Raw genomic sequence first — 17,791 nt, forward strand, 5'->3', positions numbered from 1 at the left:
ATCCTTGACTAGATGGACCTTTATTGGCAAAGTAATGTCTCTGCTTTTTAATACTCTGTCTACGTTGGTCATAACTTTCCTTCCAAGGAGTAAGCATCTTTTAGTTTCATGGCTGCAGTCACCATCTGCAGTGATTTTTGAGCTGGAAAAAATAAAGTCTGACACTGTTACCTGTTACCCCACCTATTTGCCATGAAGTGATGGGACTGGATGCCATGATCTTAGTTTTCTGAATGTTGAGCTTTAAGCCAACTTTTTCACTCTCCTCTTTCACTTTGATCAAGAGGCTGTTTAGTTCCTCTTCACTTTCTACCATAAGGGAGGTATCATCTGCATATCTGATGTTATCGATATTTCTCCTGACAATCTTGATTCCAGCTTCTGCCTCATCCAGACCAGCATTTCTCATGATGTTCTCTGCATATAAGTTAAGCAGGGTGACAATATACAGCCTTGACGTTCTCCTTTTCCTATTTGGAACCAGTCTGTTGTTCCATGTCCAGTTCTAACTGTTGCTTCCTGACTTGCTTACAGGTTTCTCAAGAGGCAGGTCAGGTGGTCTGGTATTCCCATCTCTTTCAGAATTTTCCACAGTTTATTGTGATCCACACAGTCAAAGGCTTTGTCATAGTCAATAAAGCAGAAATAGATGTTTTTCTGGAACTCTCTTGCTTTTTCGACGATCCAGCAGAAGTTGGCAATTTGATCTCTGGTTCTTCTGCCTTTTCTAAAACCAGCTTGAACATCTGGAAGTTCACGGTTCAGGTATTGTTGAAGCCTGGCTTGGAGAATTTACTAGCATGTGAGATGAGTGCAATTGTGCTGTAGTTTGAGCATTCTTTGGCATTGCTTTTCTTTGGGATTGGAATGAAAACTGACTTTTTCCAGTCCTGTGACCACTGTTGAGTTTTCCAAATTTGCTGGCATATTGAGTGCAGCACTTTCACAGCATCATCTTTTAGGATTTGAAATAGCTCCACTGGAATTCCATCACCTCCACTAGCTTTGTTCATAGTGATGCTTTCTAAGGCCCACTTGACTTCACATTCCAGGATGTCTGGCTCTAGATGAGTGATCACTCCATCGTGATTATCTGGGTCATGATGATCTTTTTTGTACGGTTCTTCTGTGTATTCTTGCCACCTCTTAATATCTTCTGCTTCTGTTAGGTCCATACATACCATTTCTGTCCTTTATCGAGCCCATCTTTGCGTGAAAAGTTCCCTTGGTATCTCCAATTTTCTTGAAGAGATCTCTAGTCTTTCCCATTCTATTATTTTCTTGTATTTCTTTGCATTGATCACTGAGGAAGGCTTTCTAATATCTCCTTGAGATTCTTTGGAACTCTGCATTCAAGTGGGTATATCTTTCCTTTTCTCCTTTGCCTTTTGCTTCTCTTCTTTTCACAGCTATTTGTAAGGCCGTTTTGCTTTTCTGCATTTCTTTTCCTTGAAGATGGTCTTGCTCCCTGTCTCCTGTACAGTGTCCATAGTTCATCAGGTACTCTATCAGATCTAGTCCCTTAAATCTATTTCTCACTTCCACTCTGTACTCGTTAGGGATTTAATTTAGGTCATACCTGAATGGTCTGGTGGTTTTCCCTACTTCAATTTAAGTCTGAATTTGGCAATAAGGAGTTCATGATCTGAGCCACAGTCAGCTCCTGGTCTTGTTTTTGCTGACTGCATAGAACTTCTCCATCTTTGGCTGCAAAGAATATAATCAGTCTGATTTCGATGTTGACCATCTGGTGATGTCCACGTGTAGAATCTTCTCTTGCGTTGTTGGAAGAGGGTGTTTGTTATGACCAGTGTGTTCTCTTGTCAAAACTGTATTAGCCTTTGCCCTGCTTCATTCTGTACTCCAAGACCAAATTTGCCTGTTACTCCAGGGTTTCTTGACTTCCTACTTTTGCATTCCAGTCCCCTATAATGATAAGGACATCTTTTTTGGGTGTTAGTTCTTAAAGGTCTTGTAGGTCTTCATAGAACCATTCAACTTCAGTTTCTTCGGCATTACTGGTTGGAGCATTGACTTGGATTATTGTGATACTGAATGGTTTGCCTTGGAAACAAACAGAGATCATTCTGTCATTTTTGAGATTCCATCCAAGAACTGCATTTCGGACTCTTTTTGTTGACTATGGTGGCTACTCCATTTCTTCTAAGGGATTCTTGCCCACAGTAGCAAATATAATGGTTGTCTGAGTTAAATTCATCCATTCCAGTCCATTTTAGTTTGCTGCTTCCTAAAATGTCGACGTTCACTTTTGCCATCTCCTGTTTGACCACTTCCAATTTGCCTTGATTCATGGACCTAACATTCCAGGTTCCTACGCAATATTGCTGTTTACAGCATCGGACATTGCTTCCATCACCAGTCACATCCAACATAGGTGAGCAGTTTTACATGCTCATCTATGATGTGAGGAGTATGACTGCTTCATTTCTTTTTCTTGCTGAGTAATGTTCCATTCTGTGGATATGTAACATTTTGTTTATCTGTTCATCAATTGATAGATATTTGCATTTTTTCTACTTTTAGGCTTTTATCAATAAACAATGAACATCTCTGCACAAGTATTTGTGTGGACATGTGTTTTCAGTTCTCTTGGATGTAAAACTAGGAGTGAAATTTCTGGGTCACATGGTAATCCTGTGTTTACTAGTTTGAGGAACTGGCAAGCTGTTTTCCACAGCAGTGTGTCATTCTTCACCCCACCTGCCATGTAGGAGGGTTCCAGTTTCTCCACAGCCTTGCCAACACTTGCTGTTTTCTGTTTTCTTGATAACCATCTTAGTAGGTGAGGTTGCACCTCATTGATTCCCATTTCCCTGATGATGCGTGTTGGACTTTTGTGTATCTTTTGTAGAGAAATGTGTATATAAATCCTAGGCCCATTTTTCAGTTGGATTGTTTTTCTTTTTGTTGCTGAGTTGTACAAGTTAGTTATAATGTGGACAATGGAGCTTTATCAGTTACATGGCTTACATATATTTTTTCCTGCTCCATGGATTAGCTTTGTACTTCCTCGATGGTGTCTTTTGAAGTATAGAATATTTTAGTCTTGATTAAGTCCATCATACCTATTTCTTCTGTTGCCTGTGGTTTTGGTGTCATATTTAAGAAACCAAATCCAAGGTCACAAGCTTTACATCTAAGTTTTCTTCTATGAGTTTTATGGTTTTAGCTTTTACAGTCAAGTCCTTTATCTATTTTGAGTTGATGTTTGTATATGTTGTACGGTAAGGGTCCAGATTCATTCCCTTGTCTGTGGATGTTCAGTCATACCAGCACCACTTGTTGGAGAGACTGTTTTTTCCCCACTTGGCACTCTTGTCAAAAATCAGTTAGCCAAAAACTCTATGCTCAATGCAGTAGGCCTGGGTTCAATTCCTGGTCAGGGAACTAGACCCCACATATCACATCTAAGAGTTTGAATGCCCCAACAAAGATCCCGTGGACTTCAACTAAGACTTCATGAGGCCAAATTAAAAGAAGAAAAAAAATCAGTTAGCCATAGTTGTTTGGGTTTATTTCTAGGCTTTCAATTCTATTCCACTGGTCTCTATGTCTGTCCTTGTGCCAGTATGACACTGTTTTAATCACTGTAGATTTATCATAAGGTTTGAAATTGCAGTAAGAGTCTTCTGACTTCATTAATTTTCAAGATTGTTTTTGTTTTAGCTATCCAGTGCCCCTCACAGTTATGTATGAATTTTAGGATCAGCTTGTCCATTTCTGGGGGAAAAAAGCAGTTGGAATTTTGATACAATTTTGTGTTGAATTTGCAGACAATTCTGGAGATTAATGCTCTCTTACCAATATTAAGTTGTTCAAATCATGAATTTAGTCTAGCTTCCCATTTCTGTCATTTTTAAATTCTTTAAACAATGCTTTGTAGTTTTCATTATAAGACAGGTACATCCACGCTTGGTATGTCCATGCATTCTCAGTTGTGTCCAAGTCTTTGTGACCTTAAAAAAAGTTTGTCCCAAAGTATTTTATTCTTTTTGATACTATTATAAATGGAATTGTTTTCTTTTTGGATTAGCTAGTGTATGTAAATACTAATAAACCCTTTGACCTTGGATTAGGTAATGGTTTCTTAAATATAGAAACACAGATTTTTTTATATTGACCTTATTAGCACTAACAGTTTGTGTGTGTGTGTGTGTGTGTGTGTGTGTGTGTGTGTGTGTGTGTGTGTGTGTCTGTGGAGTTTTCAGGATTTTCTATATATAAGATCTTATCCTCTGTGAGCAGGGATATTTCACTTTTCCCTATTCAGGTTGGATGCCTTTTCTTTCTTGACTATTGCCTTGTTTGGAACTTTGAGTGTAATGTTGAAGCAAAGTGGCATGAGTGTGAATTCTCATCTTTCCTGGTCTTAGGGGGAGCATTCAGGCCTTCTCAGTGGAGTGTGACGTCAACCATGTGCTTTTCATGCTTTCTCTTTGTCATGTTGAAGTTCTCTCTATACTAATTTCTTGAGTATTTTTTAATCATGAAAGAACAGTGTATTTTTTTGAAGCACTATGTCTTGGGAATTCTGAAGGAAAAACACTGTTTATTTGCAGCTAGAAAAAGAGAAAACTTGACTGAAGACAAAACAACAAAATCACAATCAAATAGACAAAAATTGTGTGCAGGTCAAATAAAAGGTCATTTGAGAATTCCCCTGAAGGCTTGATGCCTGTGGAGGCGGCAGCTTGCTGATAATCAGAGTGCCAAGGTCTCTTTAGTGTTGGAAGAATCAGCCTAATGAGGAAAGGGCCTTTGTCAGTCAGCCCTTGGGTGAGATTGAGAAAATGTTCCCTGTACTGTTAAAAGACACAGCATGGTGATTCTGATAATTATTTGTTCACTTTTGGTTCAGTTCAGTTCAGTCGCTCAGGCATGACCTACTCTTTGTGACCCCATGGAGTGCAGCACGCCAGGCCTCCCTGTCCGTCACCAACTCCCGGGGTTTACCCAAACTCATGCCCATTGAGTCGGTGATGCCATCCAACCATCTCATCCTCTGTCGTCCCCTTCTCCTCCCACCTTCAGTCTTTCCCAGCATCAGGGTCTTTTCAAATGAGTCAGCACTTCACATCAGGTGGCCAAAGTATTGGAGTTTCAGCTTCAACATCTGTCCTTCCAGTGAACACTCAGGATTGATCTCTTTTAGGATGGACTGGTTTGATCTCCTTGCAGTCCAAGGGACTCTCAAGAATCTTCTCCAACATCACAGTTCAAAAGCATCAATTCTTTGGTGCTCAGCTTGCTTTATAATCCAACTCTCACATCCATACATGACTACTGGAAAAACCATAACCTTGACTAGATGGACCTTTGTTGGCAAAGTAATGTCTCTGCTTTTTAGTATGCTATCTAGGTTGGTCATAACTTTTCCTCCAAGAGTGAGCATCTTTTAATTTCATGGCTGCAATCACCATCTGCAGGAGCCCAAAGAAATAGTCTGCCACTGTTTCCACTGTTTCTCCATCTATTTCCCATGAAGGGATGGGACTGGATGCCATGATCTTAGTTTTCTGAATGTTGAGCTTTATGCCAGCTTTTTCACTCTCCTCTTTCACTTTCATCAAGAGGCTCTTTACTTATTCTTCACTTTCTGCCATAAGGGTGGTGTCATCTGCATATCTGGCATTATTGATATTTCTCCTGGCAATCTTGATTCCAGCTTGTGCTTCTTCCAGTCCAGCGTTTCTCATGATGTACTCTGCATAGAAGTTAAATAAGCAGGGTGACAATATACAGCCTTGACGTACTCTTTTTCCTACTTGGAACCAGTCTGTTCCATGTCCAGTTCTAACTGTTGCTTAAAGAAAAGGACATGATCTGTAAATGGCCACAACCACCTGTGTGTGGGTTTTGGTGAATTTCTGTCACTCAAGAGTGCATATTGGACTCTATTTTTTTTGTTATTGCTTTTATTATTGTTTTTAACTTGCCAATTATATCTGCATATATTTTAAAGAGCCAAATAATCCCACAAGAGTTATAAAAAACATTGTCATTGTGCCCTGAGCCTGGCAACACGAGCACACCAACTTTGAAGGCATCAGCCAAGCCAAGGGCAGTCTGATGGTGGTGTCCTGGCAGAGGGCACATGTGTGCTGGTGGTAGAGGGGGCCCGTGTGGACAAGCACAGTGCAGAGGGGAGTCAGAGGTTAGGAATGAAAGCATACTCGAGTGGGTATCCTGCATATCAGACCCAGAGCCTGATCTGGTAAGAATGGTGAACCTCGATCAAAGCCAGTCAGCCACGGAGAGGAGTGCCTTTGAAGTCGCCTCTTCTGAAACCTTTTGGCCACGCCAGTGTTTCTGGGAAGGCACTGGCCTCTGTGAGCAGCAACGGGGTGCTAACTTGCCCCCACCAGATTCCTGAGCCTCACCCTGCAGCCTAGTGTAGGGGCGAGGGGATACCCTGGCCCTGCTGTCCCCTGAACACTCAGTGGTGAACATGACCCTGACCGCCATCCTGACAGTGAGCATCTGCTACCAGAAGAGGCGAGAGAAGCCAGGCCTGGATGTTGTGCTCTGCTCTGAGCCACTGTAACTTACACACGAGCAGATTCCCATCCACCGCCCACAGGCCTGGCCTCAGGGCAGCGCATGGTCAGAGCAGGAGCCTCACAAAGAGTTCTGCCCTCTGTGTCCAGCATCTGTATCCTTCATCCCAGGAGTCACCTTCTGCCTCCCTTCCTTGGCATCACCCATATTTATCCTGATAATTTGGTGAGCAATAACGTTTCCAAGTTCTGTTTGATTTTCTTATTGAGAAAAATTTAGCCAATTAAAAGCTTCCAAAAATACTCTAAGAAAAATGATCAAGCGTTGATGTTGCCCAACAGGGGACAGTCTGCCTGGAAGCATGTCTCTTCTCTGCCCTCAATCCCGGCGGGAACAACTCAGTCATTAATCAACCGGGCAGATAAGCCTAACGTAAGAACTACATTCTTGCACCGCAGCTTCACAAAAGTGAAATACACTGATGGCAGAAGCATTTGACAATGTTACAAGGCTTTTACAATTTAAATGTCTTGAAACCACACATTCTTTTATATGTGCACTAGTGATTTCTCTCAGTCCTTGTCATTGTCATTTATAAAATAAAGTATTCATTTTTCTTTGAAAGAGTAATTGGGATATCCCCTTGTGTTAGGTAAAGGTTACTTTGCCATATTTTGAGTGAAAATATGGAGATGGAAGCGCTGATCCTACCCTGAGAAGGTGTGGGGAGCAGCACTGATGCTGCTCTGGACCATGCAGACCAGCAGCCCACTTCCAGGAGTTTATTTAGTGGAACCGTGAGGTCGACTGTGCAAAGTTTTATATACCCTAGATGGTCATGGCAGCCATTTCTGATAGTGAAAATTTAGAGTCAATTTCTGTATGCAAAATTTAAGACGGTGGTTAAATTACAGTTAAATTTGCCAATACCATGGAACATCATGTAGCCATTAAGAGCATACAGAGTTAAATGCATCTTAATATTTTATCATATTCACTTTTGAAAGATATTATACATATAATATATACACATATAATGATAAAATATGTGTTCAGTTCAGTTCAGTCGCTCAGTCATGTCTGACTCTTTGCGACCCCATGAATCACAGCACGCCAGGCCTCCCTGTCCATCACCAGCTCCTGGAGTTCACCCAAACTCATATCGTGTGATCCTATTAAGTGTGTGTCTGTGTGGGTGTATGTGCAGACACATAGTACGTACATGTTAGCATTTACAGAGAAAAAGTTCCAAAAGGTTAGGCACCACTGTTGAGATTGATATTGTGATAATGAGGGATATGTTATGTGGAGTCTTTTTGTTTTCTGCTTCTTGTTCATGAATTATGTTTTTATATCATGTCATAAAACTCAGAAATTTATATAATAAGTAACTTAATGTAAATTTAAATAATCATAGCTTGTGCCTTTTTCCTGGCTGGTTATATAGCTGAGGGGCTGTTCTGGCAAAATGCTCGGCTTACTAAAGTCGGCAGTTATGGCCGTGGCTTCCCGTCTTCAGTGAGTTTGGTTGGAGAAGCCGCTCAGCACGTGGACATCTGACAGCATCTGTCTGTGCCTCTTCCTGCAGGTGGTGACACTCGAGTCCAGCCCATGCAGCGGCTCTATACCGTGGGCCTGCCTCCTAAGGGGTGGGTCCCCCCTCTGCTGGAGCCACCGAGCTGCTCAAGTTCAGAGAGCTCTTCCAACAGTGAGGACACAGGAGGTAAGGTAGCAGACAGCCCTAAGGGACTTCCAGGGTCGCAACCTCACGTGAACTTTAATGGGGGTGAGTGTCACGTGGCCATGTGGCCTGCAGTCATTACAGACACTTGTGAAGATGCGTGACAGCACCAACTCAGGTTGGGAGGGGACTCAGGTTGGGGTGTGATCTCAGCCCCATTGTTAACACATTACACATCAGGAGAAGTCTGGCGTTAATATGTCTAAACTTGAAAGTGCTTCTCTTGTTAAGTGAACTTTTTTTCTTTACTTTCCAATTTTTTTCAAAATTTCCAAGATTGTTATCAGTTTTGTAATCATGGAAATAACTTAGGTTGCATGTCTGGTAGAAAACTGAACAATGCTGTCAGATGTTTTATGAGTGAAGGAGGTGCACTGGGGGTGGTACGGAGGCTGCATGTCACATTCATGCCTTAAAAATTCTGTTTAATTTATTGCTTTAAAATTTAAGAGGAATTTGGAATTTTCAGATAAAATTTTCCCCAGATGGTTTTTAATAAGTAATAAACTATGAAACTCTATACCATACGCCTTAATTAATTTGCATATTAAGCAAATACGATTTTCTGCTAGATTGATCTTTCTGACTTCCTAAGAATCAGAAACCATAAAATCAAAAATGAGATAGTTAAGGAGTGATATATTTATCTTTTTAAGCCCTGTTGAAAATCTTTGGAATATAATTATTGGAAAAATAGATTGTTTCATTAGAAAATTAAGCTATGTCCTTATAAAGATAAATCGCTTTGGTGACATACTCGCTGTGTACCTCGGGTGTTTAATAACAAAGTGCGGACTTACCCTGGAACTGCTGCCACAGCGAGCTCCACCCCCGAGCCTCCCCAGGCGGGCCTGTGCACGGCACCCCAGCTGAGAGCCTTCCGGGTGCACTGCTAAGCTAGAGGGGTGTCCTTCCGGGAGAGCTCCACAGTCTTGTTGCTAGCAATTTAAGCAGAGAGTGTGAAGACTGGAGTCAGAAGAGAAGAAAAGTCCAGTGGGACAGTGTCCACCATTTGTGTCCATTTGAATGCACAGCACCATTAAGTCAGTTCAGTAGTTACTTCTAAAGAAGTTGAGGAGGAAGCATCAGTGCAGGTCGTTGCCCCATATGTGCCCACGGTGTCCTGCCTCCCCTGGCTCAGCCTGGATACAGGCGGCAGGCCTGCTGGTGACCCCCAAGGCCAGCCCCCTCCACGCCTCAGGCCTTGTCCAGACCCCTGGTTTGTCAGACCCTGTGAAGCCAGAGGCACATACCTCTGCTGTAGGCATTCATGTCCTGCCGTCCTAACAGTGCCTCAGCAGCTTTGCAAAGATCCTTTGTTCATCCTGCAAAAGAGGAGTCCCTGCCTGCCTCTGCCAGCAGGTGAAGTTCTGGGACCTCTACAGAGAGACGTTACATTCACATGTTCTACACAGAAATAGGAACCTCAACTTTCTTATAAACTGAAAAACAGGCCAGCCTCTAGGAAAGAGGGCCTTTTCTTCTCTGTTACGCCAATCCTTTTTTTAAAGAAAAGTATTTTGTTTTTCTGGACTACAGAAACACTTACTATAGAAAAGTCGAGCATTATAGAAAACACAGGAAGTAAAACATTACCTAAGACCACCTGGGCGAGATCTCAATAAACATTTTTTGAAAATTCTCCCTGTACATGTTGTATGTGCACATGCAGCTTTTATAAAAGTACATATTATACGTCCTGTGTTATAAACCATTTTCCACACTTGGTGTGTTATGGAGATTTTTTTTTTCCATTTCATTGCATATATTTATATCATTTTTTTTTAAGTAGCTGAAATCTGTCTTATGTAAGCAACTTGTTTATAACTAGGCTCCCCTTTCCCACACTGAAAGTCATCTAGAACTTTCCCTGGTGCTTGATAAGCCCTTGGCATATGAACACTGTCATCAGTGCGACAGTTTTGCTCTCTGCTGGGTGCCGGCACCCTGGTATCTGTTTTCAGGTCTATGGTTTCACTGACTGTGAGGTGCCTCCAGGTGTCTTTTCTACACTCTCCCACTGCCTGCTGTCTGGGCCGTTTCCCGGTTCCTCCTTGCTAGGCTCTTGTTTGGATCATCCTCTGGAGATGTCTTCCTTTTCCAGATTTCCTACGAAATCTCCCTTGCTTTGGTTTTAATTCCTCTGTGGACATCTGTGGCGTGGTTTCTCCCGCTGAGGGTTCTCACGCCCCCCTCTCACTTTCAGCAGCCTCCGCTATGCTGTTTGTGACAGGAGTGGCTCCTGGGCCATGCGGCTCTCAGTAGAGGGCCAGCGGGCTCTGGTGGACACGGAGCTCCTGGCCAGGCTCCTGTGGGCTCCTCCCATGACCTCCACCCTGCCTGCAGAAACAGCCCCTGGGTTCCTGTGCCCTGGGCTCCCGTCTGCTCCTGCCAGTCCTATTCTTGCTGGTCAGTCCTGCTGGGGCCCAGCTGTGCAGTGGTTGGTGTCTCATTTGCTGACCTCACACACATCCTGTGTCCATCTGAGACGTGCCATGACTGCTGTCACCCTGTTCTGACCTGCCCCCTGTGCAGCCAGCAGGCAGCATCAGGTGCCACGGCCCTCTGCCCTCTGCCTGGTCACCCCATCGTGGGGGCCTCTCCTTCACAAGGTCCTTCCCCGCTTCCTCTCTTGGCCTTCTTGACCCCACACCCACCTCAGAAATGCAGGTGCCCCCCACACACACCCACCTCAGAAATGCAGGTGCCCCCCACACACACCCACCTCAGAAATGCAGTTGCCCCCCACTTGCCTTCCATCCAGTACATGATTATTTCTACAACGTTTTGCTCTCACAGCCTCACCTCCAACTTTGGGGGCTGGAGCCCCAACTTGCCAGGTGGCTGGGGATGTGGGAAGGGCCTGGGGTCTGCAGCCCCACTGCTGAATGTATGTGTGGCCTTCCTTGCTTCTCCAACCTGTTTCCTTGACTACCTGATGGTAATAATCCTGCACTGGCAAACCCCACACTCGCCGTGCCAATCAGATTGGGTTTGTTGCAAAGCTTGTACAAATGTGAGAACTGCCAGCTCTTAATTCCCTAAGGCACTGGCGCCTGCTGGAGTTAAGTCTTCAGTCAATATTTGATGACCAAGTTGAATATTTATAAAAACAGCCAGTAAGGAAGCACCAGTCCTCTCTCCTCGTTCATAATTACAAGTGGTTTGACTGTATTGACATGGTTTTTGTGTTCAGATCAAGCTGCAGAGTCATTAAAATCAAGTCATTTTTATGGGAGGCTATTATGATTATTATTCTAATAGCAAGCTCCAATTGAAATAGTTATTAACTTCGTGGCTTTTGGAAGCATGAGCTCACTGCACAATTCTAATGTGGATTCACTGTGAGTTAAACAACCATCCTTTCAATGTGTTTTGACAGATTTAGGCCGCAGTTCTGAGGCAGATCAGTTTTCAGATCTTATTGACTCTGTCTGGGCTGAAGAAATCTTGATGCATGCTTTCCAGAGCTTCCCAGGTGTGGAGCAGAGCAGGCACTCTGTTTGACTGAGAAAGTTTGACTTTTACCAGATGCACACGAAGGTGAGACAGAGTCCTAGGTGGGCTCTCAGTGTAGACTCTGATCTAGGGCTGCAGTCAGCACACACCACAGTCACTCATGGGCCCAGCAGTCACACTCAAGAGTTATTCAGGTTTCATTCTTGTCTGGAGCCCTCATGGAGAGGCCCAGGGCAGCAAAGCACCCTGCTGCTCTGGGGCTGCAGTTCTTGTCCCAGTGGGGGCTCTGCACTTGGGGTTCTGGGTGTCGTCTTGCCACTCTGGTTGCTGGGCGGGTGAGCTTGCGTCCCGCCTCTGTGTTTGCATGCTCCTCCGCAGCGCGTCTGTAGGGCCTGGGGCCTTCTGGGCTTACGGAGGTGCCATCAGGCTGGCGTCCCAGAAGCACCTCCTTCCACCTCTGACACTCCTCCTGCTCCCCTCTTGCCCTGCCCGGGCATTCTTCAGAGCTGGCAGGGGGAGGGCTTTACTCACCCTCTGTCACATTTCGCATTTCCCCTCCGTTTCTAGTTTGCAACCAGTTTCCATGATGTAGTGATGTTAATACTGATTGAGTCCTTCATGCGGCTTCAGTCAATCAGTTGATACTTTGTCTAGAAGTCGTGTTTCTCTAGTGTTGACATTTATGGGAGGGCTGCCCTGCAGGCTCCCCTTCCTGCGGAGTCCTCCTCCGGTTTTGAAATGAACACTGTGTTGTCCTCACAAAGCGCTGTCACTGTCACTGTTGCTATTCTCTGGAAATGTTTTGTGTATGTGTGGCGTTTGTTTCTTTGTTAAATGTTTCCCAGAAGTTAGGTGATTCCACCTAGGCCTGTAGCTGGCTGTGGGATTGCTCGCTGATGTATCTGCACAGAGCTGTTCCCAGGGTCATCTTCCCGGTCCTTTAGAGTCCACAGTCAGGGTGTTAACACATGCCTTCACCGAGGCTGTGTTTACCAGTCCGTCCTGTCTTGCGCTGTTTGTCTTTCTTCACTGTGTCAGTGCTGGCTGCTGCCTCTCTGTTGGATTTTCCTTTCCTCTTCCTCTCTTTTCTGCGCCTCTTATTGTTGTTTCTTCTACTTTCATCAGGTGTAAGTTGTGTTTTTCCAGCTTCTTGCTTATATCCTTGATTTTTAGCCTTTTTTCTTTCCTGACATATTTAAGATCATAAATAAATTAAGCAAAATTTAGTGGCATCCCATATGTTTTCAGTTGTTATAATTTCACTAAGTTTAAAATATTCAATTTTCCTTATTATGAAAGCTGTATCTGCTCAATGTCTTACAGTTGGGAATCAGAAAAGTACAGTGAAGGAAATAACGTACAATCACAGCACCCAGAAACCACAGTTAACCCCCAGCATCTGGACCTTCACTGTCTTAGTATCGTATTAAGTTTTCCTCTTAAGAAGTGCACACCCACAGTTATATAAAAAAGTATGATACGCTTACATTTTACAGCCTTTTTTGCCACATCCTCCTCCTTGGATCCCTGTTTTATAGTCAGAGTAGCAGGCTGATGGCTCCCCATCTTCACAGGGCTGCATTCATGTTGCGCTCTCACTGCTTGGAGAGAGAAGTGACTGGAGGATAATGTAGGCAAATGGCTTGGCTGGATGGGCCTGAAGAATGCAGATACTGGGGAGAAATGAGAGCAAGTCCCTGAATACCACTCTTAGTAGACAGAGAGGATGCCCCCAAATGACTGCACACTGGTCCCCAGATGGCTTTACAGTGACATGATGGAGCATCCTATAGGTGACTATTTTCCAAATAAATAAAGGCAAGAATAGACCCTAATGAAGAGAAATCTGATGTTTCCCTTTTTTAACTGAACCTGGAGAATTAAAAAATTTTCATAAGCTGCTTTCATTTTTCAAATATTAATATTTTACAAGACCAACTCAAGGGCCAGCTATTTGGAAGTGCTCGTGAATCAGCTGTGCCCTGTTACACTAAGCAGGTCCCTAATGTCAGTTAACATCACCTTTCAAATGAAATAGGAAAGTGCTGTGCTTAGTCATCCACTGTGATTGAGGAGAGAGAAAATACAGCTTGTGTGGGACTGCATGACTCTCATGTCATGATTTTATGAGCAGTGATTTGGGCTTCATGCGAAGTTCCAGGCAGCAGCAGGTCTTCAGTTGTCACGTACATCAAGAGAAAATCAAGGACCAGGGCCAGGGAGGACTCTTTGCCTGTCTCTAGCAGCAGTGCCTGATGTGGCGACCACTCCTGGCTGCAGGGCAGGGCCTCCATGTCACCGGGAGCGGCAGGGAGGCGTGTGGGCGCCTAGGTGGATGTGGAGCCCAGAACAAGGGTCGCCATAGCCTCGGGGACCACAAGGGTGACCCATGGGCTCTGAGTCTCGAGCCCCTCATCGACCCCACGGCACCTTCCGTCTGACATCAGTGGCAGATCAAGGCTCCAGAGTGGGACTTTGCAGGAGAGGGCTTTTCGTTCCATGGGCTGACACAGTGTTTCAGAAGTTTCACCATGACCTGTGATGGGCCCAGGGATCACCCGTAAGAGCCTCTGAGTATGGGTGGCAGCACTGCTGTCCTTCGTCTGCTGGAGCAGAGTGGGTGTGTGCTGAGTGTGCACTGGGCATGCACTGCCACCAGGGTGCCAAAATAGGATGGCCAGGGCAGCACTGGCAGGGGGTTATTCCTCTCAGGCCCCATGTCCTCCCACAGGCCTTGCTGCCGCACATCTACTCCAGACCTTCAACTTCTCCGAGAGCCCAGATCTCCCCTTCATTCAGGTGTGACCCATTGCTGACTGGGACGGTTCAGTCATCACTTTGCTTCTCATCCCCACATACAAGTAACTCTTTAGAAGGTACTAAAGCACATTTAAAAAGCATAAGAATTCATGGTTTTTTCCCCAAAACTAGGAGTGAAATTTTACTCTGGATAAAATTGCAACAGCTCTTACATCCTTAAAATCACCATATGTCATGACTGCAATAATGAATAAATACAGACATACACATACCTATTTTGGAAGAACAGGTAGGTTGTTAATTTACCTTATGATAAATCCCAGGATCTTTGATAGTGTACTTGGTTTGAATAAAATTAATAATCACTGAAGTAAATGTCTTAAGTTCCTTTTCTACTAAATTTACAAAATCCTAATGGAAAATTTATTTAGCCTAGTGAGTTTGTTATGATTCCACTTTACAGAAAATTGTTGTATTTGAATTTTTATTTTTATAGATCAGGATCTTCACGATCTGCCAAAGAGAAGAAGAATTAGAAAGCATAAATCAAAGAAAAAATTTAGAAATCCCAATAACACCCATGTAAAACCAGCAGAATCAGAGAAACAGCAGAGTCTTCTGCAAGAATTGCAGCCACGGCACACAGATGGCTCCACAATAAGCAAAAATAAAAAAAGGAAACTCAAAAAGAAACAGCAAATGCAAAGGAAGAAAGCAGCTGGCTCACTGACAGGAACCTCTAGCGTGCACTTCATGTACCAGCCTGAAGAGACCAGCAGTGAGCAGGAGGATGTGCGAGCGACTGACGGAGAGAATGCTGGGGGTGCCACAGGGGGCGGGGCTGCGGGCGCTGTGGAGGAGCAGGTCCTACCCCTTGACGAGGGAGGAGTCCCAGATGCTGAGGAGGAAGAGGTGAAAAGTACCAATGAAAAGGCAGATGGTATCCTGAACTTTTTGAAGTCAACACAAGAAATTTATTTTTATGATGGTATGTTTTTTCCTGTTGTTCTGTTGAATAATGGCATCCACTCACTTGGAAAAAACGAGCAAATTTAAAATGTTTAAAATACAAAATACATTAAAATATTCAGTATTCAAAATAAGTTGTTAGTTTTGAGGCAAAAATGCAAATATTTAAATTCATCCCATCAAAGATCTCAGCTCACCCCCTGCTTGAGGCTTACCAGGGTTAATAGCCAGCCCATTAGCGGTGTGGGTCCAGATGAGGGTGGTCTCCTCATCCTCATTTCTCTGAATATGTTGGTATTCTCAGCTGTATGTCTGCAGAGAATATAAATCCAGGTTGGACTGATGAACTCTTGCTCGTTTTCATCAGCTGGTAGAGTCGTGAAGGAAGTGTACACATTGATTTGCTCCCCAATGTATGACTCAGTGATTTGAGATTTTCCTGTGTTCAGGATACTTGAACCCTGTTTGTACTGATATAGGAGATGAAATTTATTCTGAAGTTGGTTCTGATGGGTGATGATTCCTTACCTTTAGATAGAGTCTGACAGCAGCCCTAAGGTTCAGGAGCCAAGAGCAGAGTGCTGAGTTACCTTCCACCTCCCCTGGTTCTGATCTGTTCCGGGTAGATTCTGGCAATCCAGTGGTTCAGTGCGTCCAGACTGTAGCACAGACGAGATGAGAAATGCTGACTATATAATAACTGGAGGGGTAAAGAATGGACTTAAACAATGATGCAAAAAAACCTGTGCTTAGTGGATCCATTTTAACCAAGAAGATTAACCCTTTCTCTCTTTGCTTGTTTCCCCACACTTTGTATTGATAATAAGTTGAAAACATCCTTAGCAAATATCTGCATGACACTAATGGGAGGAGGAGGTGGATACACTGCAGAACAGAAATAGGATTCAGAGAGATTTCAGTAGATGATCTCTGCCTGAGAGAGTAGCTTCTGGCAGATGACTCTCCTGCCAAGGAGTCTAATGTGTAAGGTGAACTTGGGGTTTCAGGAGCTGCTGAGGAGGCCAAGGGCAGGTCCCAGAGAAGGCGCAGCACAGGCCAGGGGAGCCAGACACCTGCTGCCCTCCTCCCTCCAGGTGCTTGCCTTCCACCCCTCGGGTGTTTGTCCTCTGCCCCTCAGGTGTTTGCCCGTCCAGACGGGCTCGAGTGAGCGTCCAGGGGAAGGGCCAGTGCAGCCCTGGGGAGCAGGGTGTCTACCAGAGCCCTGGGGCTGCCCAGGTCTGGGAAGGAAGGTGGAGCGCCCAGAGTTGGCAGCTCTGTGACAAAGGAAGGTCAAAGATCAGAAGCAGAGCCACACTGGTCCCCTTTAAAGTCGTGGCTCAGCCCTGAACTGTGGGATGGGAGGAGGGCAGCCTTTGGTGTCTTGGGGACCAAGCAGACAGGGCTAAACTGACCCTCCTGCACAGCATGCTGGCCACACGCTCAGGTGCAGCTGGACTTCTGCTGGCCATACATGCAACCCCCTGCTGTCAGCTCTGTCCATGGCTCCTTCTCTGTCTGCCAAGCAGAGGCAAGGAGAATGCCATGAGCTGAGCTCCTGAGATTTTCTCTGCATTCGATGGAGTGTGTGAGGTGCAGCAAGAGACAGGATGGCACGACCTAAACCATGAGGAACAGCATAGTAGAAAGGGTCCATGGAGTAGAGACACTGCTGTTACCAGATGGCAGATCTAACACAGCTGTGACTGAGATGTCCAAGAAGTGGGGAGAAGGTGGACAAGGGTACAAATCAGAGACTTTCACGAGAAAATTTGAACCTATTAGGATAACCAAATGGAGCTTCTAGGCATAGCAACCACATAGGTCAGAAAGAGGCTCGCCATGGGACTGGGCAGTGGGATGGGAAGAGGTGGCAGCCAGGAGCTTTTCGGAGTTGGAAAAGGCCACAGAGTTATAGGCTCTGGACATTCTATGAGTGCCAGCTGGGGCTGATGCAGAAACAGCCTCAGCACGATGTGATGGGGAGGGTGCTGTGGCTTGTGAGCAACAGAAGAGCCACGGTCACCTCCTGGGCTTCCCCAAAGCATTGTAGATGCCCAGCAGCTTTGTTGTCTGCAGTTTCTGATGCCGTCAGAGAGCTTGGTGCAGTGTCTGTCCCCTGTGCTCTGTGTGTGACTTCTAGGACACGGAACATCCAGATGCTTTATGAGTCAGTGCCTTAACAGACACCACGTTTCCACTGCACTTCAATAATTGTATTTTGTTGCTTACTTTTCAGAGTTCTGCTCTGAATGTCCCTCATGGCGACTTTTTGTATCCCAAACACGTCACTCTTAGGTAGAAATATACGTTTGAGGCTTTCTTTAAGACGTAAAAGCTTATCTT

At 44.6% G+C, this 17,791-nt stretch overlaps 1 protein-coding gene across 1 annotated transcript in view; it reads left to right on the forward strand.

Moving 5' to 3' along the window:
• The window catches only part of ERICH1 (glutamate rich 1), a 45,155-nt gene that overhangs the window by 12,175 nt on the left and 15,189 nt on the right, over positions 1-17,791 (forward strand). The window contains exons 3-4 of the mRNA XM_068971885.1: positions 8,108-8,242; positions 14,976-15,467. Coding sequence (XP_068827986.1) covers positions 8,108-8,242; positions 14,976-15,467 — 627 coding nt within the window. The remainder of the gene's footprint in view (positions 1-8,107; positions 8,243-14,975; positions 15,468-17,791) is intronic.

This window comes from Capricornis sumatraensis, chromosome 4 (assembly GCF_032405125.1).
Source record: "Capricornis sumatraensis isolate serow.1 chromosome 4, serow.2, whole genome shotgun sequence".
Taxonomy (NCBI): domain Eukaryota; kingdom Metazoa; phylum Chordata; class Mammalia; order Artiodactyla; family Bovidae; genus Capricornis; species Capricornis sumatraensis.